The sequence below is a fragment of the Tyto alba genome, unplaced genomic scaffold, assembly GCF_018691265.1.
Source record: "Tyto alba isolate M040663 unplaced genomic scaffold, T.alba_DEE_v4.0 Super-Scaffold_3, whole genome shotgun sequence".
Classification (NCBI taxonomy): domain Eukaryota; kingdom Metazoa; phylum Chordata; class Aves; order Strigiformes; family Tytonidae; genus Tyto; species Tyto alba.
In genome coordinates, this window is record NW_024881304.1 from 9,520,001 (window position 1) to 9,548,000 (window position 28,000).

Here is a 28,000-nt window from a genome sequence, read left to right on the forward strand (position 1 = left end):
AGGCAGGAAGGAGGGGAATGGTCAGGGGGGAGCGGGGGGCGTCAGTGGCACCCAGCCCCTGCCTACACGCCCCCCCCCCCCCCCCCCCCCCCCCCGGTCAGGACGCATCAGCCGCAGCACCCCGGTGCTGCAGGGGGGTGCCCCATGCTGGCTGGGGCTGTGCCCACCCTCACCTCCCGGGGGTCTCTGGCAGGACCCGTGGTGCAGGGGGTGGCACGTCCCCACTCATGTCACCAACCCCCCTGGCGAAGCCCCCACTCACCGGGCATTTAGCACTAATCCCTGCGGGCAGGACTAGATTAGGGCCATTGCCGGGCGCAATCCTGATTGAAGGCGTCATCGCATCCCAGCCGGGTGGCCCAAAATAGCTGCCAGACCCCCCCCCCGCCCCAGTCCCGACGCCCCAGGGATGGGCTCCCACAGCATTTGCAGAACGGGTGGGCTTGGACGCAGCCCTGCATCACCTGAGTGCCTGATCCCTGATGTCCCTGTGACAGGATGCGCCGTTGGCCGTGGGGCAGCCTCGGTAGCGTTTGGGGTGCTCACAGGACCCACGGCACCCCGGACGCGCTGTGGGGAGCCGATGTCCTCCTCAGGCAGCAGCCCTGTGAGAGAGGGCAGAGCCGGGCACTGGCACCCACGGGGGCTCAGTCCCCGCCGAGGGGTCCCCCACGCCGCGCCGGCTCCTACCTGTGCCGGGGATGCTGGAGGGGGCCGTGCTGGAGGCAGGCGGTGGTGCAGGGCCAGTGCTGAGGGCAGACCCTGGGGCGGGCTGGGGTCCCCGCTGCCCCGTCGGCCCAGGATCCATGCGAGGGGCTCCATCCCCGGGGCTGGCGGTGGCACGGCTGAGCGGAGCCCTCCGGGTGCTGCGCTGGTGGGCCGGGAGCACCCGGGTCCAGGGCTCAGCCAGCCCCCAGGACGGGGCTGCGGGGGGCAGCCGTGGGGCAGAGCTGGGCAGATCCAGGGAGGAACTGGGAGGCCCACCCAGGTCTCCCTGTCCGCCCACTGGCTTTGCGGTGCCAGGGCTGGTGTGGGGACCCCAGGCTGGCCCCGTGCCCGTGGGGTGGGGGACAGGGACAGTGCCCAGCGGGACCGGCTGGCTGGTGGCTGGAGCGAGCTGTGTGCCCTGAGGGTGACCTGGGGCCACTGTGGGTCCCCCTGCTACTGGTTGTCCCCTTGCGTGGGTGCCTGCTGTCCCCATCCCTGTCCCCACTGCCACCACGGTGGTCAGGGTGATGGTGGACACGGTCGGCCGAGGGCTGGGTGTGCTGGCTGGCCCGGTGGCACTCTTCCCTGCCCAGGGTGGCCCCGTGTCCGTGGGCACCTCAGGGCCCGGTGTCCCCAGTGTAAAGACATGGGGCAGCCAGGTCCCCCCCCGGGGACTGTCCTGGCTTTTACCCTCATGTCTTCTCCAGGCGACGAGCTGCTCCTCTGCCACGGCTGGGGCTGCGCCGCCGTCCCGCCAGGCCCCGGTGCCAGCGCTTGCCACGGTGGTTTCCATCTCCAGTGGGGCCCCAGTGACATCCCCCACCTGCGGCGGTGGGGACCAGCGCATGGGGCCGCTGCCCCCCCAGCGCTCGCTCCCGGGGGCTCCGGCGCCGCTCGGCTCCCCTGACGCCTCCCAGGCGGGGGTCAGGCCCAGCCACCGCTGTCCCCAGGCAGGGCTATGAGGGGGGTCCCTGCCCCGCTGCAGGGTTCCCCCTGGGGACAGCCCCACCGGCAGCATCCCCCGGGCCCCGGCGGGGACGGCGGTGGCCAGGAGCAGCCCCCAGGTGACGAGCTGTGCTGCAGCCATGGTGAGCGCCCAGCTGGCCCTGTGGGGATGGGGGGGGGGGGCGGGTTCAGTGAACCAGGACCCACGATGGTTGCCCGGGGGGGGGGCTCATGCCACTAGCCATCCCTGGCAACCCACAGCCCGGAGACGGAGCCAGCGGCTGGGCTGGCCCTGCTCGGGCTGGCCCCGTTCCCAGCTGTCCCCATCCCTGGTGTCTCTCCTGCCAGTGGCCCCGGTTTTCCCAGTGCTCCCATCGCTGGCGGTCCCCATCTCGGTGTCGCCAGTGCAGGTGGTCCTCGGTGCTTAGTGGCCTCAACCCCCAGCATCCTCCGTGTCTCCTTCCCGGTTTCCCCGTCCCCGCTGTCCCCTCCCCGGTGCTCCATCCCCGGTGTCCCCGCTGCCGGCGGCCCCGCTCCGGCGCGCACCGTTCACCTTGGCGCGTCCCCCGGCTGCATCCCGGCGGGGATGCCCGGCCCGGAGCGCCTCGCCGCCGCCGCCGCCGCCGCCGCCGCACACGCGGCTCAGCCCCGCCGGAACCGGGAACGGGGCCGGGACCGCCCCCGGCTGCGGCGGTGCGGGCGGGGGAGCCGGCGGGGCTGCGCTGCGGGGCCGGTGCGGCCGCCGCATCCCTTGGATCCCGCCTGCAGCGCGCCGGGCCGGCCCCGCTGCTCGGGGCTCGGTGCCCGGTGCTCGGGCCGCGGTGCTGCCAGCCCCCTCCCGCCGCCCGCCGCAGCCCGGGAGGCCCCGGTGCCGGTACCGGAGCCGGCCGCAGCCCCCCCGCTGACCTGCCGGTGCCGGTGCCGGTGCCGGTGCGGGCCGGGCTCTGCGGCGGAGCGGGCGGCGGCGGCGGTGGCGGCGGCAGCCGGTCACGCGCAGCCCCGAGCCGCGGGCACCCGCGCGGGAACCCGCCCGGCACCGGGAGGCGGGGTGGGGGGGACACGGAGGGGGGGCTGGGGCCGCCGTGCGGGGGAGCGGACCCGTGGGTCCGGGCACACGGGTGGGACGGATCCCGTGGGGCTCAGCTGGGGTGGGCTCCCCTGGGACGGGTCCGCCGTGGGGCGGGTCCCCCGGGTTGTGGCCCCGTGGGGCAACAGGGCAGGTCCCCACGGGGCAGGACACATCAGAGAGGACGGTGCCGGGGGGGGGGGGGACACACACGACAGGCAGTGCAGGCAGGCCCCACCCCCCACCCCCCCCGTGAGCAGGCAGCGGGGTGAAGCCCTCCTGCTTGGGGCACCCCAGTGGGGGCTGGCCCCACGGCAGCCATGGGTCAGGCGTGGGGGGGCTGCCGGAAGCCCCCAGCAAAGTCCTCGGGAAGGTCTGTGGGTGGCCCTGTCACCGTCCCGCCCCACTCCTGCCCCACACCTCCTGCCTGCCCTGCACGGGGCACACAGCAGCCGCTGGGCCATGGGGCCCTGCCAAGGTGCAGGTAATTAGCTAATCAGCTAATTGTCCCGCTGGAGAGCTGCCCGCCCTGCCAGCGCTGGGGTTGGCATCGGCACAGCCGCAGCGCCATAAAGTCACATCGGTTCAGGGCTCTGCGCCACACGGTGATGCACCCCGGCTCCCTGCCTGCACCCCGGCTCCCTGCCTGCACCCCAGCTCCACTGCCTGCACCCCGGCTCCCTGCCTGCACCCCGGCTCCCTGCCTGCACCCCAGCTCCCTGCCTGCACCCCAGATCCACTGAATGCACCCCAGCTCCCTGCCTGCACCCCAGCTCCCTGCCTGCACCCCAGCTCCACTGCCTGCACCCCGGCTCCCTGCCTGCACCCCAGCTCCACTGCCTGCACCCCAGATCCCTCAGGTAAACGCTGTCACCACCATCACTCTCCTGTCGCCCAGGCCAATGGGGACAAGTGGCACCCCAGGTCCTCGTGGCAGTGCCACGCCGTGAGGCAGCAGCACGCTGTGCCCCACTCCTGCTCCCTGCCACCCCTCCATCCCCTTGGCATCACACCCAGGCTGGGCTCACTGCGGGCACTTGGGGCATTTCTGGGCCTGGGCTGGGTGCAGGCAGCGGGGCTGGGGGGAGGCTGCGGCAGTCAGCTGAACACAGGGGCCAGGGAATTTGGGCAATGCCGGCATGCCGGGCCCCACAAAGCAGGCAGGGCAGGCAGCTAATCTGGGGATTAACGACAGGGAGGCCGCATGGGGGTAGAGCCGGGCAGTGGCAGAGCCCCTGGGAGGTGGCTGGTGAGCCTGCACTGCACCGGGCACTGCCAGCACCGGGCACCACCGCAACGAGCTGGTCTGGCCCTGGGGACGGGGCGGCCGTGGTGTATGAGCATGTCGTGGGGCCGGAGCCGGCTGTGCCCCACACACCGCAGTTGTCGGGGTGCCCGGAGCACGAGGCACGGGTGCAGCAGCCACCTCCACGTCCCCGGTGCCATCAGTGGTTTTCCTCCTCTGCCGAGTGACTCACCGGCAGAGGAAAAGCTGAGCGCCCCGCTCCGTGCCGCCGCAGCGGCTGCCTGCCTGCCTGAGCAGCCGGGGATGCGACCTGCGCTCTCACACCTCTGCGCCTGCGGCCGCCCGGGCTTTTGGCAACTGTTCTGCCCCTTCTGGGCTCTCCCACGAGGAAGCAGGACAAAAACCCCAGTTTAGGAGAAAACTGCCCCCATTAAGTGCCCACAAACAGCCTGGAGTCCAGGCTCCCGCGTGCCTGGCAGTGTGGCTGTCTCCAGCGGGGAGCCAGGGACGGCGAGCCCGGCGGCTGGGTGTGCTGGGAGGACAGGCAGGGAGACGGGACCCACTCCGGTGGGGTGCCGGAGCGGTGCCCACGGGAAGGCAGCTGCCGGCAGCGCACACGCTTCCATTTTTGTCTGGGGAGGCTGGGAAAGTATTCACCAGTTGTCATGGCCATATTGGGAGAAATATTCTTGCTGTCAGCGAAAACCCTGGAGGAGACCCTGAGTGGGAACGGGTACGGGGCTGGCCCACGGGTGCCAGGGTGGCACCCCGAGGCATTCCCCCACTCCCCTGGCAGTGGCTGGCGTGGGGGGAAAGTGCCGCTGGCTGCTGTTGCCGCTGCGCCACCTTTCCCCAGGGATTTAGTTGCGGGCCCTGCTGCCTGCCCTTGTGTGCGTGCGGTGGGGGGGCCGCAGGGGATCCCCAGGGCATTGTACCCCACAGCACGGGCGCTCCATCCTCGGCGTGCCGGGGAGCGGGGGCCTGCTCAGCTCGGCACAGGGCCTCGCGGCAGACACCTCCAGAGGTCCCTCCAAGCTCAGCCATGCGCTGCCGAGCTCGCTGCCGCGCAGCCGGGGTGAGCGTCCAGGCCAGGGCCTGTGCCCGTCCCGAAACGCAGCGGGTGGTGAGCCCCAGGGAGTAGGTTTTGCCCAGCAAAGGCCATGCTGGGGGTGCTGGGGCTGCTGGGGGGGACGGGTACAGGCAGACAGTGCGACACGATCTCGGCCGCTGCTGCCGGCAGCCGTCACCCGGCCCCTCTGCTGACCCCGGGGGGGGGGTCCCAAGGCTCTGGGGGCTCCCCACGCCTGCCCCCGCCACCTTCTCCTTGACAATTTCTGCCACTGAACCGACGTTGAACTGTAAGGGCGGAGGTTTCATTCTTTAAACATCAGAGAGGAACTGAAAAAAAACAAATCCTCCCTGTACCACAGCTGAAGAGCAGCCGCCTGCTCACTCGCTGAAACAGGATCTTGCCCCTCCTGAGAAAACAGTACAAAGGCACTGGATTTTGGTGAAGACACAATAAGTTTATTAAAGCTAGGAAAAAGGGATCCCAGTCTTCCCCCTTGGGACAACAAAGCTGGACTGCTTGGATTTGTGGCAACAGACCTGTTTTATCAACACCAAAATGTTTCTTTTGCCGGTAACATCTCAGATCAAAAAATCAAACATGTTACAAGTATCTGAAGCAGTGGAAGCTGCTGGTAGTCACAGCTGGGTACCCTGGAGAGTTGCTCTGCAGAAATTGGGACTGCACAACAATTCCACTGCTCTGTACGCCAGATTATGTGGGTAGGCTGGTCCTTTCTGACTTGAAAATTTTTGAGTGACTCCTCACTAGAGAGGTGTAGGTGTCTAAAGGATGAGAACTATCTATCAGTGCTCAGTTTGAACATCGTATCTTTTGGCTTCTGAGAACCACTGCCCTTGAGAAGTGTACATTGGATAATTCCTTAGTTAGCCAAGAGATATGAGAGACAAATAAAGTAGAAACTAAATAGTTTCCTGAATTTTCTGAAACCAAGAAACTTCAGCCTAAAAGGAGAAGAAATGCAATAGCTGATGAACCTGAGATGTTGGGATTTGGTTTTCCTCAGCTAAACCTGACCCTGTCCAAAACTCACAAACAACTCCTGGGACAAATCTGAACCTTACCAAAATCAACCAGAACAACACTACTACTGCCTAGGGAGCGAAAAAGCTGAACTTTTAGACATACAAACCAACATAGAGACTATGAGTGAGATACAGAGTAAAGCCTCTGGCCACAGAGATACTATTACATCTACCTAGTTGAAAAGTTTCACGTAGATCTCAGTGCTAAATCTGATCGAGCTGCCCGTCTGTGCTCTGCCAGCCCTCTCCTCCCTGGAGAACATCTCAGCAGACTCTGCAGGTACTTCTCTGCTGCATAAATATGATGGTAATTGGAGTCCATGGCATCTTTGGGAGCAGCAGGATAAAGTAATACAGATCCCATCAGCTTTCCAAGCCGTGGGAGGGCTTCTCCTCAGATCCCATGTAGTCCCTTACAATACATCAAAGCGGACAATAGCATTTTCAAGCACTGAGGCATGAGCCTGGTCTCTGACTAGACAGGTAATACACGTAGAGGAATAAACTGCAACTGAGATGGTCAAGTCTGCTGATGACAACTCTGAACATGAAACAAACCCCTTCAATCGGAATAATCACTATCAAAAACTAAAGAGCAACAGGCTGTATTCTGCTGAGCCAGTGTATTGGCAGGACGTAGTTTCTTGGAGGCTGCAGGGCTTCTGAGACTGAAGCAGCTCATCTGTTTTTCACCTGTTGCGCTGCACAGGGAAAATATATTCTCTTGGGGAGAGGAATCCCCAATAATCCTTTTTACACTGGAAACATTAGCTCTTTTTTTAATTTCCAAACTTCTCTTTCTTTTGTCTGGACATTGTTTCAGGCTTTTATTGGAGCATGGCACTGGTGGGGAATTCTTTGTAAGCCTCGGCTGAGAGCTGCTGAGGATTTGCTGTTTGGGAGCTGCAATAACTGGGTTAGAGCTTCCTAAATTGGGAGCAACCATGTGTCTGGGAAAGCAATTTTTTCTGGAGCTTTCCAACTCAATAATCCTGTTTGCCTTCCTTTGCTTCTTCCCACTGTCAGCACATCGAGAGAGCTCACCTTTTTTTGCGGTAGGGCATGTTTTCTTCCTCCCCATTGCTTTATTCCAGGGGATCCTTTCTGGCCTCTGTTTTGCTTTGTACCCTACAGCTGCATTCTCCAGCTCACGGTCTGCCACCCCGTTACTGTCTTTTTGCCCATGCATATCTTTTTGTGCAGAAAGGCAGCAAACTTGAGGCTGCCTTTGCTGTGACACTGTCATGGGTTCAAATCCTTGAGCGCTCCTCCTGACCGCCTTCCTCAGGGGAGTTGATAGAGGCACCTCCTGTGGTGAAGAACAGTGTTTCTTCTGACTAGCCCCCCAAAAGTGACTGTTAGTGCAGCACATGCAAAGATGGTTAGCACAGCTCTGTGTTTCCAAACCGCCTGTCACCTCCTGCAAAGAGGTGTTTACTCTGACACACGCCGCTGTAGCAATGGGGCTGACTTTCCCTCCTGAAGCTGTGTTTAGGTCACCCTTAGATGTGCCATCCCCAGTGACCCGGATCCTCCCAGGGGAGTCTCCGTGCTGCCCCCCCACTGTCATGCAGGGGGGCTGAGACCGACCTGAGGAGCTGCAGACCCCCCAGCCTCGGCAGCACGGCCAGCGCGTGGTCTCCTCACCCAGAACGCAGCCCTGGCATGGGCCAGGGGAGGTCTGGGAAGAGTTATCTGCCATGCGAGGGGGCAGTCGGGCACTAGAAATGAGCGTGTGCAGCTCAGCTAAGGCGTTAGGGAGCTTCAGGAAGCCTAGTTCTTCACACAGCTTCAGGTGCTGATCGTTCAGCTGAGCTGGCAGCGACTCCAGGCCCTCCTTCAGCACCTGGACACTGGATTTCACATCCAAAATCTCCACATCTTTCTGGGGAAGCAGCAAGCAGAGCAGAGGCAGGAAGCAACACATTAAAAGGTACAATAATAGTATTCAAACAAGAAACTTTTAGGTCCTATGTGTCAGTTAGACCCCTTAAGTTGGGTATCAACCCAAAGATCAGCAATTTGTGTATCCCTATTATGTATTCTCAAACTGTCCCACAGAAGTGAGAGGTTTGGGATTAGGGCGTACCCCTAGCCCATTGTGTGCCCCCTCTCCCAGGAGCACTGCCTTCTCACATGCTGGCGTGACACGTCCTTGACAAAAGCAATTCCTGCAGCAGGGCTTTTGGAGAACCCTGACCTATCCAGGAGGTGTCTGACAGATCATTCTTTTCTCTCTGACACCCATTTGTTCCTTTTTCACCTCTTTTTTCCTCTCCTGAGGAAAACATCCAGCTGAAGGGACAAGGCTCTGCACTTCTGCGAGATGCTCTCCCCTCCCAGGCACACACTGCACCTCCTCCTCCAGCAAAGGCACGTGCCAGCGAGAGGAAGCAGGGCTCTGTTGTGGCCTGCCACGACAGGGCACTGTTGGGCTCCCCTTTTACTGACCCAGGTTTCATCAGAGTTTACAGCACTGTTAGCCAGCGCTTGGGTAAGCATCAGTCAGTACCTGGCCTAGAATTAGCATTTTAATGTGTCTTTCCTCCTTCATTATAAGAGAAGCAGTCTACTTTATAATCCACTATTCGAAGGCAATTTAATATTCAGTTAATATTTTGAAGAAGCAGGAGAATTTCAGAATGAGGGTTCAGAATAAAAGATTAATTTCTGCACTTACGGCTGCAAGTCTCCTCTCCATCTCCAGCAGTGTCTGCTCCATTTGGCTTTTGTCTGTCAGAGCTTTCAACACCGAGCCACAGTGACTTTGAAGAGCATCTTGCACTAAATAGGGAAATCAATAAAAAACACATTTGGTCTTTCATTTGTAAATGTGAATAAAGTACTATCAATACTATTGTGACTTCCTCCACCGCTTGGCATGAAATACTTCATGGTGCTGTGCAACCATAGTGATTCGCCCACTGAGATCTCCCTGAGCCCAAAGCAATGAACAATAGAGGAGATGTTTAATGCAAAGCACTTGAAATTTATAAGATGCTGCATATAGGCCAAACCTCATTTACTGTGCTCTATTAATATGGCAGCTGGAGATGGAAGGCTAAGCGAAGCGGCAGAACTTGGTTGGCTCAGCGCAAGGAAAGCTGAGGCTTAGTTGTCTGCCAACTGCACAACAGGCATGGCCAGGGGAGGGGGACCCCAATATAGCTGATCCACCCCCACATAGCCAACCCTCCTCTGTAACCAGCTGATGGTAAATGGGAGCTTGAACACGCGATGGGAAGAACAGTATTGCTGAGAACAGGATGGAGATGCAAGAGGTTAATGGCTAAGAAGTGAAACCAGAGAATACACGTCAGAAATGCACAGGAGGCTGGTAGCAGAAGGAAAGCTGCCTGAAGGGATAGATAATGGGAAATTATGAAGGAGTGTGCAAAGAATTGGGATTTCCAGTTGCTGGGCGCAGGAAGAGATGGGGCCAGAAAATATCTGAACCAGGCAGCTACGCCCAGCACTTAGGCAGCTGCAGCTGGAATGCCAGAGGTAGTGGGGGCCCCGGCAGCATCCCATGGGGCATGGATCCCCTGGGAGGGTTTTAAATTGGAGCAAGATGCTCTTGGCTTCAGTCAGTCTTGTAAAACTGATTAAAAAATAGGGATTTGTGTTATATGATTGGACAGTAATATAGCTCCTCCAACGCAGCTGCAATTATTCTTATAGGAGCCACTGTTCTGCCTAATACACTACAGCATGGGAACACAGTTTGCAGCGTATGTGGAGATGAAAAATACTTAGCAATCTTACGGAAGTCTTCCTTTAAAATTGTAAATTAGGATGGAGAGAAAGAGCAGTTCACTAAACACATCTGATCTTTCTTGTGAGCAGTGCAGGAAGGTGTGTGTGCACATGGTGTGGCTGGGGTGGAACTTTGGCTGGGCAAAACAAAACAGGATGCAAAGCACTCCTGCAAAAACAAAGCACTGCCAAGCCAATGGGCCGGGATAACTGAAACTCTGGAGTCCCAGATTAGCACGGCACAGCTGACAAAAATCAGAATGAGGCCTACATTTCAACAAGTGGCTACAAGAGCTCTGCAATTAATTAATCCCCTTTTGCTACAGATCCAATGTGTTTGATTGACTTTGGTGTTGGTGGAGCTGAGAGCCCAGCTGAAGCTATTCCTGCACGTGGAGTATTTATCTCAGTTCTTCAGTGCAGCACCTCATCCCAGAGAGGTTCTCACAGGCTGCAGAGCCACAGGGCACTCTGTATTTCTCCTCCTCCTGCCCAGTTATTTTCATTAAGCTTGCAGGGACCTAATTATCTGAGTGATCTGTGCCCTTCTGTCAAACTCTAGATAGAATTGGTCAAAGAGTTAAAAACTATCAGGGAGAGGCAGGCAGAAAATGATCGTACAGGCTTTGTTTCTGTAAAAACCAGGGACATTTTAAAAAGGTACATTTGGGAAGGAAGAAAGGGAAGAGATTTGACCAATTATGAGCTTACTAGTTCGTTGTCATATTGTGCAAGGTTTTAGAATAGACTTTAAGGGAAAGACCACTCAAAGATACGGAGGGAATTGGAATAACATGGAACAAGATTTTATAAAAGGCAGATTGTGCCTGACTAATGTAATACGCTTAGGATAAGGTAGGTGACTACTTAGAACAAAAGCAAGGCAGTGGCCTTTCTGCAGATTCAACAAAGCTCTTCAGTGGAAGTTGTCATGTAGTATGAAAAGCTGAGAAAAATTAGGTGGATAAGCCTCAATTAAAGGGAAAACGCCAGCACTTGAGAGGTGTGGCATGAGGGGACAAGGCGGCTCTGGAAGATGCTCCTCAAGGTCTGCCCATGAGCCAAAGGTACTTAAAATCTGGCATAGTCACCTGGGTGCAAAAACCAGTGGGCATTTAGGTAATTAGCAGATGACATAAAGATGCAAATGACAGCACCAGAGGCTGAAAGTGAGATAGGGCAGTGTGGCGTGCAGTGGTGCGCGGGCTCTGGCTGATGGGAACTGCTCTGCACCCTGGGGTGGCTGGAAGCCCGCGCGCAGTCCCAGCTGCCTATGTACAAGGGAAAAAAAAAAAAAAAAAAAAAAGAGATTGAACTGGGACACACGTGCAGAGAAAAGCTACAAGATAATTAAGTGCTTAGATGATAATATCCTCTTATGAAAGGAGATTGAAAGCATTTGGCTTATTCAGCTACGCAAACCAGAGGTGCCTGGTGGCACAGGGCTGGAAGTGCTGCTCCAGCGTAGCAAGGCTGCGGCTCGAGGGATGGGGTGATTGCTGAGAGCTGCTTCCTCACAGTGGGGAACCCCTGTGCCAGGCTGTATTTTTAACTTCATTTGCTGTCCTCTGAAGGCTTGGGCACAGTGCACTCTGCTGTCATTTGGGACAAGGAACCCTGCAGTTGCCTCATCCACGCATCTTCCTCACATGCATCGAGTTAAATCACCTCCCAGACCTTGGCTCGGGGAAAATTTCTCCATTTTTTCGGGGTGCCCATCACCACACTGCTTTGCCTTGTTCTCTGTAGGAGTGTGGCTGATTTCTGAAGATTATCTGCACATATTTCAACTAATAAGCTCTCTGATGTTGCAGGCAATTTGGTTGTCCCTGCTCTCTCACTGCTGTTTTTAAGCTTTTAGTCTTTTGCTCTGACATATTTAGCCTTTTTTTATAAATCACGAGGGGAAAGCTGTGATTTGCAGAATGGGTTTGTAACGGTGGAGTGAATGTTTGAGTGGGCCTTCTAGACTTTGCATCTCCTTGGTTAGACCCAAGGGCTACTTGCAAACCGAGAGCAGGTTTTTGGGGAGCCTGCCAGTCCCCTCCCAGCCTGCAAGCCTATAAAGAGGAGGAAAGCAGCAATGACTGAAGGAGGAAACTCCTTTCATGTCACTTCATCATCTTCCATCTCTATGTAGTGTGGATATAGAAAGGCCAGCACCAGCAAGCTTACCTCAGCTTGCTGCTCTTCCCCATATGTTTAATTTTAGTTCACAATTATTTTTAAAACTTTTTGATTTGCCTAGTCTGTCTGTTCTTCTACAGCATGGTATCCTCAGTCTAAAAATAGCACTACATCCACTGGGCTTGTGATCTGCACATACGTTTGACTCAGCACAGCGTGCTGCAGGCAAGCAACCAACAGCCAGTCTTTTGAACGCGTTTCGTTTGTACGTGTAGGAGTATTCTGCAGAAAAAAACCCCTTAGTACAGAGGAGGAACCCTCTCCTTCCCTCTCTGGATTCCATACCAGAAGAGTGTTCAGACTTGTCAAACACTATTAAACAAAATAAAAATGAGCGTTATTCTAGACTTAAAAAAATAGGTATTAAGATGGCCAAACTAGATCAGATCAAGGACCTTGTTAGTCAAGTATCTTGTCTTTGAAAATGATCAAGAACAGCTGCTTCAGAGAAAGTTTTCTTCAAATAAACCCTGCAGCAGATAGTTATTGAATAACTTGATCATAGAGGCAAAATCTTTACATGGTTAATGAATGGCTTATGCACAGACTTGTGCCTCACTTAAGGTATTTTATTCTAAACAAAGCAGTTCTTACAACCTGGGACATTGCTGTGTTTTGATTTGCTGTACTATTGTCTTTGGATGCTACTGGTTCACATTAATAACATATGGAATGTGAAATCTGGCATGAGATAAAAGTCTGTAGGACCTCAGGGTAGGTCTGCCATCCTGTACCGCAGAGAGTTCCCCGCAAATCAGCCTGCACTCGGGTGCAGCTGCACTCCCAACAGCTGAAAACTATAGTCTGAGCAGCCCAGGGAGGGAGCGTCAGCCTCCCAGCCTAGGAATATTAAACAGCAACTGATTCTGATGCCTATCTGTCATCCCCTATGCAACTTGTCCTGAGATTGGCACTGGCAGCGTGGAGGCTTTAAATAACACTTTGGAGGGAGGTTGGTTCCCCCGCGCCTGGGTTCAGCAGGGGAAATGGGAGGAGGTATAGACCTGGTGAGCCATGAGGAGGGACGCCAGCCATGGAGCTCAGCAGAGCGCTGCGTTTTCTCCCTGGGCAGTAACTGAGCTGTCCCAGCAGGTGAGACATTTGGGCTGTCATGCCTGCACCCCACTCAGACATACCCCGAGTAGTCTGCCGTCAGGTTTCTGTCTGCTTAGCCTGGGTCCCCTTCCGCAGCACGGCAGAAGACACCTGCGCTGGGAGACTGTGGGATGAGCTGCTCCTGATCTCAGCCTGCTCTACAGCAGAGAGTGCCCCAAGCCCTGAAATGTGACAATGAGGGGCTTCAGTATTTGCCAAGATTACCACACATCCTCTCACCATCCATGCCAAAAGTCAAACCTTTTGACTTTTCAATCCATATAGAATATAAGGGAGTCTGGACTGGGTGTCCCAGTCCGGACCGTGCTATTCACAACAAATGAGCTCAAATCCCACCGTTATAAACACAGCAAATTCTCCTAGAAACCTTGCCAGCAACTACTGGGCCTGGGGAGCCTTGACGCAAGTCATGTTTGAAAACTGCCCACCAGACACCAGATTTTGTCAGAGAATTGCATCATCTCGTACCTCTGTAAGGGACATATTGCACATCATTTTATCACCCTTGCTGGCAGGAGCATCAGAGGATTGCCTGTGGTATGCTGGCTGGGAATATGCTTCTCATTTGCAATGGAGTCAAGGTGGTGCGGAGGATATGGCTGTTACGAGCTGTCACAGCTGGAACGACCAGATACCAGAAAAGCGAAGCAGTTCAGAGAGGGATGAGTTGTGAAAATCAGGATTTCTATTTAAAAAATAGAAAATTTTGATAGAGTGTGGGTATATAAAGGAAAATGAGAAAAATAGACGAAGAAATGAGTTGCAGGAGCTGAAACCAGAAGGAAAGAGCAAATGATGAGCAGGCAAGTCAACCAGAGAAACACTACATAAGGTGGAAGAACTGAGGATGCAGGGTCTGCTTGCCTCTACACCCCTGCGCACAGCACACTGAGGTGTGAGCAAGGAATAGAGCAGCTGTCCTTCTGTGGAAACTGCTCAGACAAATGTCTCATCTCCAGTGCCAGACACAGTTCTATCCAATGTGTGCAAGCACATATTGACAAACACTCAAAAGAGAACATTTTTTTTTTTTATCTTATTGCATAGAGCATGCCAGCCCAAGAGCATTTGGAAATGCTTTGGAAATATATTTTGAAAAACATTTTCTGTTTTGTTCTTGATCAGTGGCTGTGTAGAATGTGCCAAATGTGCCTGCTGCCCACTGCTATAAATGAAGCTTGTGATACTCCTTATAAGCTTTTAATGAAGACAGACTTTATTTCAAGTTCCACCTTTCTTTGTGTTTCAGAGCTGTTTGAATGTCCTGGGGTACTACTTCTCCCCTTGAAGAGAGCCTCTTCATCTTCTGCATTCCTCTCCTGCATGTGAAATCCTCTACTGTCAGTGATTTACCATGTCACCCACATCCCAAGGTACTGTATCATCAGCCACTGGCATTCAGTGCTTTATCAGCTCTGAATTTAGCTCTTTATTTTGTACCAGTTTTTCAGCTGCCTCAGTTGGGATCTTTTCCATGCACTAGTGCAGGTATTTATTTAGTGGGAACTTAATTATCCATCACTGTGATACCAGTCAAATGGCAGTGTTTATCAGCAATTAACCACTGACAGATGAACCTCCCAGAAATATAAAAAGAACAACATTGTGGAGCGTGTGATAATTTTCATTATATATTCAACATTCTGCAGCATGATACATTACAGAAAGTGCCAATTTTTCTTTTCAATTGCTTTGAAAATCTCGCAGCAGGCACCGCTGGGAGGTTTCTCATTTCATTCAAGGCACATTTATTTAAAAAGGGTATGGAGACGAAACAGGACAGCTGAGCAAATGGTATGAAATGAAGAGGGGGAATTCTGAACAATAGATTTGATTTTCAGTGCCATGACAACAATTTCTGTGTGCGAGGTATACAAAATTAGGCAAAGTCCTACTGCACAGTGGACAAGTTGAGGCACTGAAATAGTTAGGAGATGGGCAAATGCGTAACAGGGAGCTTGTTATGCTGGCCAAAGCAGACAGATTCTTGCTTACATTAAGGTCCCACCAAGAGCACTTGCCAAGCACAGCAAGGGAGTGTTCTTAGTATAACAGGATTGGTATTTCGAACGTACTGGCTACCATGGCCTTGAGCAGAATGCACCAGACTCCACTCTTTTTGCCTGAGAGGGCTGTGTTGACTTAAAGGGTGTCTGTCAAAGCTGGCCTTCGTGGAAGCCACATTTTACTGCACAGTGGGTATTATAATGCTTTTGTGAAGGTTTGCTACTTTGATCTCACAAGGTATAGCTCACTTCATGGTTCTTGCATGTATTGAAACAGGCCTCTTCTTGCACAGAGGAGGGCAAGCACTGAGCAGAGTCCTGACAGGGTGTTGATAAAAAAACATGTCAGCATTAAAAATTAATGCACTCTCAAAGGCTCAGATCGAAGTCAAATTAGAAACAATTTCTCTGAAGCACTTTCCCTCAGTAAAGACTGCTATGAGCTGTTCAAAAGTATTTAAAATTTTTTGCTTTTTGGGGAGTTCAGCTTTTTACCATGGCAATAGTGTGCTTCGCTATGTGCTTCCTACTTAAGAAATGAGCAGTACTAGTCTTGCTCTTATCTAAGATATAATCACTTCAAGCACAGAGGAGTGATGGAAGACTTCAAACTAACATGTGAAAATATGAGAAAGCCCTAAAAACAGAAACTGGATGCTCAGGATATAAATACCTGAGTTATTTTTACTGTGTGTTCCATTAGTGCTCCAGATAGTCTAAAAATGATCATACTTCAGGCAGAACACAAAAACATAGGAGGTGCATTTATCTATGTGTGCATGGTGTCTAACCACGCAACACCTAAGTTCTTTGACACAGTACAATAGAGCAAATGAGACTATAACAGTAGGAATGGAAAATAGACAAGTCCATACCACAGATAACTCTTATTTGCTCTTCTCCCTTACGAAGAGCAGCTGTTGAGTGACATGACTTGCCTAGTTCACCCCAGCTTGGAGACAACATGCTGACATTCAGCAGTTTGACTGTGCCCTCTGCTGTTAACAGAAATACAGAAAGGACTTACATGTCTTGGAAATGGTTTCTAGATGAACCAAAATGGATTTGTTTCTTGAATTTAACATTTCTCCAAAGTTGTCTAAGCATGCTTGCAACTGCCAAAGACAAAGGTAAATGAGAAAATTAATACATTACCCTTTCTTTGTTTGCAAAAACACAGGCCCAGCTGCCATAGACCAACGACTGCAACTCATTGAATGGAACAGCCTGGAAATGGTTATTTCTCTGTCACTTGAAACAATTTGTCCAGCTGTTGGTTGCAACCCCAAAGGAGATCTAGAATGGCTCAAAAGGCTCAAGAAATATTGCAGACATCTTAACAGATTTCAAAATAGAGATACTGGTCTGTAAAATACCATTAATAATAACATTAATAATATTAATTATAAAAGTATGGGGGGAGAGGCCTTCACCTTCAGACAGTAAGACCACATTGGCTTATTCCCGAGAGTAGACTACTTTCTTCAGACAGAAGGAAGAAAGAATTTATATTTGCAGACAGCCACTACTGCCTGGTTTTGCTCCCAAGACCCAGAGAATTTCCACTGCTGACACTGAGGCAAGGCCCTAAAGACCTTAAGGACAGGCTACAAAGACAATGGTATACGCAAAAAAATTTGCAGTTGTTGGTTTAAAGTATTTGAGTGCTCAACAAGCAGTGTAATAATTCAAACATCAGCACAGTAAATGATAGAAGGCGAAAGTTCTGTAGCATTTCTAACCTTTCATTATTCTGCACTCTGAATTTGAATTAACTTACCCCTTGAAGCCTGACTTTGATACTGGAAATAAAGGTGCTTAAAACCTCACTAAAATGAAAAAAACAACAAGTATAAACCAGACATGTAAGTTACTGAGGTAGACAGATGTTGAAAAGATCACAGTAAACATGAGACATGAAACACTGCAAGGCATAGCAGAGTGGATAATGTAAGCACAGAAACATGCTTACTTCAGGGAACATAACCTTTTGAAGTCACCTTACTTGTTTTCGAAAAGCATGGATTCTGTAATCTAGAGTAAGAAAAAAAATACAGATATACACATGCACATATATATATCATACACATGACTTTTTTTTTTTTTTTTTAACTGTCCCATTTTTGGTTTAGCACTTGTGCCTCTCTCAAAAGTTTTAGCTGGCATTTACACAACTGTCCATTAGCTGCTGGGGTGTTACCACCACACTATCTGCTCCGGAAGGACCTGGCCTTGGCGGAGGTGACGTGCCAGTTGCTGGGATACACGGGTATTGTATTTGGACTAAAATAACTGTGGGAAAAAGTTTCAGCGTCAACAAAGCCAGTAAGAATAAATACTGCAAATCCTTTTCTCCTGAGATTATGCCTGTGGTTTCTGTTATCCATCCTTTTAAGTGGAGTGAGCCTATCAGGAACCAGGCTACATTCATGATTAACCTATCAAACCAAAATGCAAGGAAGGTTGCTAAGCAAAGTGATAACTTATTTCCTCTCTGAAGATTTGGGTCATTTTAAATCAATCATTTGCTGATCTAAACTGCAACAACCAAAAAGGTGAAGGCCAGGTAGAGTCCAGTTATGAGAATTAGGCAGGGCTTCTGAAATCTTTCTAGCCTTATGGAAAGGAAGTTATTAATTTTATTAGTCAAACTTGTGGAGGATACAAATTGATAAATTATACATTTATCTTTATAAAGATAATATAGCTATTTCTATAAACAGTCTTCTAATCTGGGAGTGAGTCTGGAGTGTAGGAAGGAGCATAATTCATTTAAAGAAGAAATAAAAGATAATTAAGTGTTCTCCCTAAACACTTAAAACTATTTGTTCATTTCTCATAATTCACTTACAAAAATCCTCCTCTTCTCTAACAGGCACTAGAGAATCAAATTTTGCCTTATCAGAAGCGTAGTGCCCATTGCAAAAGAGAGACACATAGCCTCATTTGATCAAAGGCTTTTAATAAAAATGCATTTCACTTTGGATGGATGTTACCTTACAAAATGTACAATGCTAAGAATTAATTATAGCTGCACTGGGGAGTTTGCCGTCTTTCATTTTTGAGCTTCAAATGGTCAGCTTGTTCCTAAAAGTCCTTTAGGACCTACATGTACATTTAATTCTTAACAGCTGACAAAGAGCAGATGCAAATTGCATGAGCAAATTTAGCTTGTCTGTTACCAAAACCACAAGTAAAATGCTAGAGATAGATGCAGATTTAGAAAGGTGTAATCATTGCATCTTTCACAGCACACAAGTATGCTTGGCAATATCCTCATCTGACCTAAATGTGAAGGCCGTTCTCAGAGTCCTTTTGATTAGTCCCAACACAGTCTATAAAATTTTGACAATTTTGGGCTTTTGCAGAGAATCAATATAGGAAAAAACCCTGCTGGTTAGATAAAGAAGGACAAAGGTAAATTCAGGTTACAGTTTTGTTATTTCTTGTGGCTTATGGCTGAGTGTGTTACATAAATTACATTGCAAGTAAACTGTATTCTCTTATCCTGTGACTCTTTCCAATCAGAGATTATTTAAAACCTGTAAAGATACTTTTCTTGGAGAAATATGCAGCTATGTCATGTACGACTTTTAAGAGGAGAAGAGGAGCTGCAGGGAGTGATAACCACCAGCACAGAAAGAATTTCCAATGGATGTCTACATACCGATCATATTTGTCCTTTATTTTGTTCTTATTCACTTCATAGTTTTCCAAGACACTTTTTACTCTTCCTGCGCCAAAATTAAGTGAACCTTTTTCTTTTGTATCTTCATCAAATAACTGTGGTTTTGTCTGGTATTTGGTAAAAATACTGGGCTCGCTCTAGTGCACAAAAGAAAGAAAAATGCTGAAGTATGAAAATAATCAGAACATTAATTAGAAAAAAACATCTGTGTACCAAGTGTTTTGCAGACAGAGATCACAGTGATCAGACGTGATGGATTAGATTGGACGAGGAGATTAAGAATTTCATGAGATTATGGCTCACTTAATGAGATCGACTTAGATTGACTCCCTAGGGAACTGGGACCTAGCCCGAATTCCTCCAGACTCAGGCTTTTCTATCATTTTAAGGATTTTCAGTTGGTTGTGATCATCAGATATGCAGAATTTTTTCCTGTATGCTCAACACAGAAACCATAAATGAATTCCAGTGTTTGTGGAATTGCAGAAGAGTTAAAGATGTCAGTGGGAGCTCCCTGTACAGGAATCTAAAGAAAATCCTATTGAATTTCCTGGTGGATGACATAATTTTGCTGCCAACTAACATCACCAGACTGTAGATGAGTTTTTCACATGCTTCAATATACATTTCAGAACAAGAAATCTAGTATTAATATGAAAGCTGTAAAGGCCTTCTTCATTCTACAAACTTTCCAGACACTGTGTGAACAAAATGGGAATGCCTTTTCCTTAAAATATAAGAAAATGCAAATTCCATTAAATTTTCTTCTTTCATTATGAAGAGTGGATTTCCTTTTTTTGTGTCTGATGAAAAGCTGCTGCCATTAATGGGCAAGATCCTTGGCAAAATGCAGAGGACAGCAGATAGGATCTGGAACAGCCTAGGTCCACCGAGCTGGCACCACTGTTCTTTCCTAATCTTTGCTCTCAGGTGTCTTTATTTGGATCTGGTGTTCTCTGTTAGCGTTACTTATTAGTGAGTCTGGTAACATCAGAAACCACATGCTGTAGGAGAAAGATTCTGAGTGTAGAAGCTCTTCATCCAAAATCATTCAAGCATCTGGCATAACAACAATACAGCAAGGTAATTTTCAGTCAATGGAAGTAAACACTGAATACCTCTGTCATTCTTGCAGAAGGGTAATGAAGAGAAACACAGTATTTTTCAAAGAGGAATAAATGTTATATTCTACCTTAACTAGGCAGTCTAAAGACATTATATTGAGAATAATCTAATATTATTTTAGTAATTAAAAAAATGTGATTAAAGAAAATAATACCTATCTCAATAATAATTTATAACAATCTGTTATAAACACTGTTTTCAGCCAGCCAGGCTGCTACTTTGTCTAGTCACAGTAAATACATACGTGTATCAGGAAGATAACTTGATTTCAGCAGTTATTACCATTTGCAAATATTACCACCTGATTTCAGCATTTTCCATTAACTTTGAACAGTGTCTGTGTGCCTGCGCAGGGCTGAACGAGGGTGAGACTCACATCCTGGGAGTTGTGTTGTCCCAGCGGCGTGCCCAGCTCCAGTGGCGCTGCTGCCGACTGCACGTTCTCTGGGCAGAACTGGGAGCCAAAGAGCAGCTGAGAGTCGCTCAAACTCGAGTAGTCGCTAGGAGCACTGCTCCGGATGGAAAACTTATTAGGCCTGAAATGGGGCAGAGTGGGTTGCGAATGAGTCTTGAGCAATTAAAAAGCCAAACTGAATTCCCTACTCAGCCCTCTGGAACCATTCAAGCATGGCACACCCCAATATGTTCATTTTCACTCCCCACTCAGAGGGTACCATTCCCGTAACTGCATCGTGTTTAACAGTGTGTGGTTTTGCTATGCAAAGCCAATTGCATATTATTTTTTTCAATTATTTTATCAAGCAATTATTTATTATTTTATCAAGCAATTATCTTGAACTGCCACTTCCGTACACAGTGTGGTAGCTCTGCATGCACCTTGCAGAGGGGAAGGTGGTTCTCCAGCACGTCCTGCAGACAGAAGACCAAAACCAGGACTGGCCAGCTAACTCAGTTCATCCTACCTGCCTTGTCAGTCAGTGTTAGTTTAAGGGACACTTTGAGGTTTGCTCCTAGCAAGTGCCTGGTCTCTCCCTTTTTGCTATTCTGGATAATAATTTCTGTGGTAACTCAGATGCTGCTTGGCTTATTTGGAAGGCAGTTCCAACCGAGTAAACATTTTCTGACTGTTAGTTGGCATTTCTTGGGCATTTATTCTCCAGATGCCTTAAGTCTGACACACTAGAACAACAAATAAATAGGTCGCATATGACTGGACAAATTGATCTGAATTATTAGCAATATTTAAAACATAATAACATCCTTCTCTTCTTTCCTCTGAGTGTCACCCAAATAAACCTTTTCCAGCTAGCCTTGATGTTGTGTTATGTTGCTCTAATTCTACTCCTTTCAGATACATGATTTTATGGACTAGGCTTGTGGCACAGTACCAACTTCCCTCAGACAAGGGTTTCCCTGCACAGCTGCACCACTTCTCATTGTGTCAGAGGCTGCCTTCAATTTTTTGCTAGCAAGAATACAGACTTTTTTCATTTTTCACATGATCACTGTTCCATTGATCCATGTCCACAGGATCTGATGGAGTACATAGGCTGGGTCCAAACGTAAGAAAAGCTGGGACAGGTTTATACTTGGTTCTTGCTGTTTTTTAAGCTACCAAAATGGAGAGATGTGTTGCTGCCTTTGGAACTGGGAATTACGGACCAAAATTAATGAAAAAGACTCTTAACACAGGGTTTTTATTTCATATCAAATCACGTAAGTAAAGGAGAAGGAACAGGAGACTAATTCATGTGTATAACAAAAGATGATCACCCCAACATTTATTATCAGTGACGTGTTCAGTTAATCCCCAGTTTTGGAAAGAGCCCAAACATCATACACACAACAGGGAAAGGATTCAGTAGCAGTACTTGAACTGCTTAGTTTCCTTCTTCATTATATAGTGGTGTCAGTGACAATATCTTATTAATACTTTTGGCTTGAAGCTCACCAAGTACACTGAGCCGCAGGCAAAAATAGATGAGGTATGGGTTTCTAGATTCTCAAAAAGCCTGATAAATCTGTCTGAATTCAATCCTCCTCCCTTGATCTGTCTCTGGACCCCAAATCTACTAAGAAATAAATCTGAATACAACTTTTACTAGCACAGCTTCTTGTTTCCATCTCAGCTAAGCTTTGTAAAAAAAAAAAAAATAATTCTTAATCTACAGCCAGCATGTCAAGGAGGGATGTGAGCACACGGGCTGCCATGACCCCACATGGGCAGGATCCCTGTTTGCAATGTGAGCATCACATCTCCTGCACCAGTTTTATAGACCCTCCTGTCTTCTAGCTGAGAAAGCTCCCTCTTAGTTTAAGGGGGTTTATAATCCTTAAGCGCTTTACTGTCTTATCAAACCCCCATTGAAAGTGTCTGGTACAACTAGTGAATATCACACCCAAAAACCTGCTCATTTTCTTAGTCCCTTCACATTACTTAATGCCTGAAGTACAAGAATCCTATAACAAAGAGTTTTATGACTGGTATTTTGAGAAGTATTGAGCTGAGAGGACTTTAGGAACCAAGTGACTTTCCAGGCTCACTCTGCACTGACACTACAACCAAAGGTAGTTGTCAGCTGCTCTGGAGCCTAATTTTTCTGCCTTAAGTCCACTAGCTCAGTGGTTGGTTTAGGAACAATGGCACTTCTGCAAATTAGGGGTGGGGGGGAGACAAAACAGATGTCTCTTTTGAATACAGTCATTCCCCTGAGCAACGGATTTCTTTCTCCCTTGCTTAACACTGCTGGCATTTAATTTACTAACAAGACCATCTGGGCAAGACATCAGCCTGGCCACACTTGGCCCAGGTCTATCCCTGATGGTGAGATCAGACAAGCGTGATCAGGTCTGTGATCAGATCCATGATCAGGCAACCACAGCTCTTCTAACCACCTGACCATTCCCTTCAGGATGCCTGAGCTGCAGGGATGCATGCTCCGTCCTAAATATAAACCTTTCCTTATAAACAGTGAGGAAACATCCTAGATATTTAATCCCAGTTAGAAGTCCCTCCTAGGTAATGCAATAGTTTACCTCAGGAGAACTTTTAGCTTTCTCTTAACATGAGCCATTCCTAAATTGTTCATGCATCTGTGCCCATAATGTTCCTATGGTATTGGCACTAGCATATGCATCCAAAGCAAAACTAGCTTTAGGTAGGTAAGTCAAGTAGTCAAGTTCTTGTCAGCTCCAAAAATTACTAAATTATCCTCTGCTGACCGATGGAATGTTTTTTTTTTTTTTTCCCATCTAACTTTATGCAAGGTATTCCAATATTGGCAACTCCGACCCTTTCTGTAATATGAGCATGATCTAAAAAACCTGCAGCCCTCTCCATATCTGGGGAGTCAGCTAGTTCTTCGCAGTATCAGTTTCCCTGTTGTCAGTGGAAATTCCCCCTCCACAGGAGAAGTTAGACCTTTTGGGAGCTTTCTTTCACTTTTCTATGATCCAATTTCCACTTCCAAATATTTTAGCACATCCATATGCAAATGTTCACCTTTCATTCAAAGGTTCTGCCTTGCCGCCAAACAACTGTCAGATACAACCCAAGAGAAACATAGCAAGCCATAAATACCCTCTTCGTCTGTTTCCTAGATGTTTCTAGGGGCATTAACAAGCTAAAAACTCTTAACTATAAATTGCCCTAGGCCTTATCAGTCTTTTTTAAAATCGGTAATTTTTATTCTGTTGTTTGGATCCATCCTTGCGCACCAAGACCAAGGTTTGGGATCCATTTGGAAAAGCAAATTGTGTCTTCTACAACTTGGAAAGTATCATTTATTTGCAATGCTTCTGCAAGTGATTTTATTTGGTTCTGTCATCCCCACTGAACCTGTGCCAACATCTCTCTTCTTCCCAGGCATTGTGGGTGAAGCTTGCTTACACCTTCCTGACATATTTCTTCGAAGTGCAGTAAACGTTCTTTCCCAAAGAAGGGAACTTTTTCTCCTGGTAGTAATCTCAAGCAGGATCAGTGCCGTGAATTTCCGCTTCTCCTGATTGCCTTCCAGAAAATCTCCCAGCCCTTTCTGCTCCTCCTCATTTAGTGACCAGGGCTGCATCACAACAAATCCAACTGAAATTCTGGGAGCTGCTGTTCCCCTGCTCTTCCTCCTGGCTTTAGTCTGCATCTATAGGAACTGTCTCTAGCTCTGCTGTGCCGCTCTTGCCATCACTGTTTGCTGCCTGCCAACGTGTTCCACAAATGTGCAAGGATCACTGCTGGCTTTGAGTACAGAGGAACTTCAGTGTCCAGGGGCCTGGAGGAATTTAAATTAAGGAGTTTTAGCTGCTATTGCAGCTTCCAGCCATTTGCCATCTCTTCACTAGGAACAGCCACAGCATAAAATTATTATTCTGCTTTCTGTTCTCTGGAACATGACCTGCTTGCTGCAAATCACTTCTACCATATCCTAAAAGGAATTTCTACAAACAGATTTTGGCACTGGCCCTAATACATTAACCACAACGAAATCCCTCTCAGTTATTCAGCTCAAACATTGCCTCCAGATTACAGATTTCAGGCTCAAAGTCCTTCTGGTCTTGTTTTAATTCCTCAAGGTCATTTTTACTTTCTATAAGCCTCTATTATTCACTCGTCTGTGATTCAATACTACCCAGACGTTCCTCACCTTGGAAACTGTGTTAGCCCTTTGTCTGTCACTGGTTGCAGGGGCTCGCAGAGCCTTTTCCTTAGGAGGCAATTGGTATTTCCACAGAGCAGGAAATTTTACTTACACAAAATGTCTCTGACCATATTAGGAATTGGACATCTGGAGATGGGTTTTTTTGCCCCCCCGTCCCAGCCTGAAGCCATCTTCCCGCCTGCACTTACAGCCCTGGTTGCTCATTCCTCCAAGGCTCAGGATTTTTACAGCTGCTCTCCCGGTCTTTGTCCTGGTTGTCTCCTTCATTTTCTGCATATTCTGGGACCTTAAGGCAGCTTCAAAATATGTGGTCCTGCTATGTGGGATGGAATTTCATGGGATAATGGATTGAATGAGGTTGTTAAATTTAGAAGTTTTTTTCTCAACAACAGAAATAAGCCATAGAGAGTAGTGGCCATGCAGGTCTCAACTTACAGCATCCGTTTTGAATGTCTCTGTAATATTGTTATATATTGGCCTTACACACTCCCTGGCAGGATTTCTGCTTCTGATATCTTCAGAAGTAGGTGTATTATTGTCTTTTGTGCCTTCAGCAAGTTACTGCTTTTCTCATGGAACAAGAAAATTCTCATAATTTCCATTTCAAATCAAATTAGTTTTTATTTTTCAGTCTTTCACTTCTTGAAGGATGTGTTCTCATTTTCAGTAGTCTTCTTTGCCATGCCAGTCTGGTATTGGTTCTTCTCATATCTGATCTGATAGCTAGTGTACATTTGTTCTGAGCTTCAATGTGAAGTTTAAATAATCTCTAAGCCTCAGGTGAACATTTAGCCTTTTTGGCTGTCCGGTTTAATTTCTTTTTAATGAGCTTACTTATTACTACGTTGGTGTCTTTTTTGAAATTAGACAGTAGTGGATTTTTTGGCTTCTGTTGCTCCTGCAGAGATGTTGATTCCAGTTCACCCCTGTCACTCTCATGGTAGCACTACAAGAGTAACACCCTCAGCTGAGGGCCAAGGCAGGACATGTCTCTTCCCCAGCAGTTCCCTAGCCAAGGCAGGTATTTATGGTGTCTGAAAATGTACTTTCAGCATCATGCCCCAGTGATGCTTATCCAGTCGATAAAAGGATGATTGAAGCACCACTGCTTTTGCATCTGCTGTTCTCACATCCTCTGTGATCTTTCTTTGCCTGCCCTTCTGGCTGGGCAGGCAGCAGTGCTGATCTAACGCAGCACTTTCCCTAATGAAGTCTGGCATTTCAGTCAACAAAAATTGTGTCATTTGTCAATACACTTAAAATGAACCTAAGTTTTCTCCACTGTATAGCCATCATTTTATTCACAAGGCCCCCTCCCACCTTCTTAAATAATTGGCACCCTGATATTACAGTGTCCAACTAGATAATCTTCCCTCTGGTGCACTTCTAGGATCTCTATTATGTCAATTTTCATACATAAAACCAGATAAAACAGGGACTTTGGTTCCCCCACCCTATTTCTCAGGCTGCCAGTAGTTACAGAGAGGCATGTGTGTGTGACAGATAGATAGCGAACAAAACCCAGAGCAATCCTGGGCTTGTGCAGAACCGCTGCCATGAGGGCACTGCATCACTGGAGCTTTGCGTTTCCTAGGGACCTGGTGGCAGCTGCTCTCAGAAGTAACAACCTGACTCAAGCTTGCAAAGAACTCACAGCATGATTCATACCCTGCCTGGATTATACGCTGATTTTATGTTTCATTTTTAAAGCTCCCTGAAAGAGTATTCTGGGGATTAAACTGCATACCCTGCTGTAGAGAGAAAGGATTCTAGTAACAGAAGTGAGCCAGGGAAAAGTAATCAACACCTTTTCCCCTATTTCAAATACACATACACATGTTCCTACAAGTAACCTTTTTTTTCCTTTAAAAAAAGTTAATTCTCCTCCTGAGAACCTTCTCTCCCTTCTTAACTCCTTCAAAAACCCAGCTGCGTCTTCAGTTATGTTTTATGCCCTACTCGACCCTTTTGAAGTCACTTGCAAAAAATGTGGAGTGCTGAGGAGTGCGTGTTAAAATCTTGTCTGTGTTTTCCTTCTACATTAATACATGAGTTAAAAGGGAAGACCGTAGCTGACAGGATACTTGGGAGGAGGAAGGAATTCAAGTGATCCCTTTCCAAACAGGCACCTGTACATCTCCCACTCATTTTCTTTCCTATTGCACAGCTCCACAAAATGGTGTGTATATAGCAGATAATATATGATATGTCATATATAACATAAAAATAATTATATATATAACAAACAATATGTACTTTTTATATATCCTCCAAATTTCTCCTGAGCAGAAAGTAAGTCACAGGTTTTCAAACTATTTAGAAGCAACTTACTGAAAGCAAATTTAAAAAAAAAATTTAAAACCCCCTGCAGGTACCAAGATGACAATAGAATTATGCAATGCATATTTATAAAGATAAAACCATGACAGATATAAACATGTTTTTCCCTGAATTGGCTCCCCTTCGACCCCCGCATCTGTGCAAAATTCAATTAATTCATATATATGTGACAAGTATTTTTATAATGGGCAAGAAAACTACTATTAGGTTTTTGTTATCAGCCATCATTGTGGTAACATCAGGCCAAAAAGACAGTATGACTAAAACTGTGAATTTGAACAACATTTAGTTATGTAAGTGGGTTATTTAACTAACAGAGGCTCAGAGGACCAAATTCATGAATTAGCTTCTCCAGAGCCAAACAAAGGATAAATCTCGCTGTCTTTTTTAGCCATGTGATGCAAAAGGCGATGCTCTGCTGTAAAAAAATGCAGCCTGTCTTATGTATTTGCTCTGCAGATGTTTACATCCAAATAATATTTGTTGTTTCACTGTACACTGTAGTTGTGGGGAGTTCTGGCTGCTCTTTGGCTTCTGCTGGGAAAAAATTAAGCCATGCGTATAAATGCAGGATATGGAATAATTTTAGAGTTACGTAATGTGTAACAATATTGCAAATCATGATTCATTTTATCTACCCTCTGCACAAGGCAAGAAGGAACATTTAACTTATCTAACTAGACATAGACAGGCCACAGGACCTCCCTGAATAAACCCTGAATAAACCAGAGAACAGCTTTCAGCTGATGCTGGTTTTTAAATTCCCAGCCATGGTGGATCTACGGCAGCACCTGGCAGGTTGGGAGCAGTGCAGGCACAAACAGGATCATGGAGCAGGCTGACTAACCACTGTTAACCAGACTGTAATTAACCATAGATTGATTCTAGATGTGTTTCACCCCACCACTATCAAATACCTGAAGTGTTTAATTTTACATACAATTTCCTCATGATCTTTCCTCCCCACCCCATAGCCCAAGCTCACCCGATGGCTGTTGGTGTGCTCAACATCTCCTTGATATTCCAGACGTTAAAATTCATTTTTTTTTTTTTTTTAATTGTTTTTTTCACGGCTGACACCCTCGCTGG

At 48.2% G+C, this 28,000-nt stretch overlaps 2 protein-coding genes across 4 annotated transcripts in view; both read right to left on the reverse strand.

Annotated features, from left to right (window-relative positions):
- The window catches only part of PRRT3 (proline rich transmembrane protein 3), a 4,575-nt gene extending 1,916 nt beyond the window's left edge, over nt 1-2,659 (reverse strand). The window contains exons 1-3 of one of the 3 annotated variants that reach the window (XM_042799787.1): nt 2,560-2,659; nt 691-1,814; nt 465-605 (exon numbers count right to left, since the gene is read on the reverse strand). In XM_042799787.1, coding sequence (XP_042655721.1) covers nt 465-605; nt 691-1,795 — 1,246 coding nt within the window. In that variant the 5' untranslated portion in view covers nt 1,796-1,814; nt 2,560-2,659. The other 2 variants (XM_042799786.1, XM_042799788.1) reach the window with 2 other exon arrangements.
- A 3,983-nt stretch (nt 2,660-6,642) lies between these two features.
- IHO1 (interactor of HORMAD1 1) lies at nt 6,643-27,952 on the reverse strand. Its single transcript, XM_042799886.1, has 8 exons — nt 27,897-27,952; nt 20,335-20,494; nt 18,813-18,970; nt 16,926-16,974; nt 16,173-16,260; nt 8,761-8,864; nt 7,531-7,965; nt 6,643-7,497 (listed from the first exon to the last, which is right to left on the reverse strand). Exons 1-8 carry the CDS (start codon nt 27,950-27,952, stop codon nt 6,643-6,645), a joined length of 1,905 nt encoding a protein of 634 aa, XP_042655820.1.
- Nucleotides 27,953-28,000: the final 48 nt, after the last annotated feature.

Coding starts and splice junctions, on each gene's coding strand:
- IHO1 (XM_042799886.1), bottom strand. CDS start 27,952: ATGAATTTTAACGTCTGGAATATCAAGGAGATGTTGAGCACACCAACA. Junction 16,975..18,812: donor ATAAAGGACAAATATGATCG/GTATGTAGACAT, acceptor TTTTCATTTTAG/TGAGGTTTTAAGCACCTTTA. Junction 16,261..16,925: donor TCAAAGTCAGGCTTCAAGGG/GTAAGTTAATTC, acceptor TGTCTTTGGCAG/TTGCAAGCATGCTTAGACAA.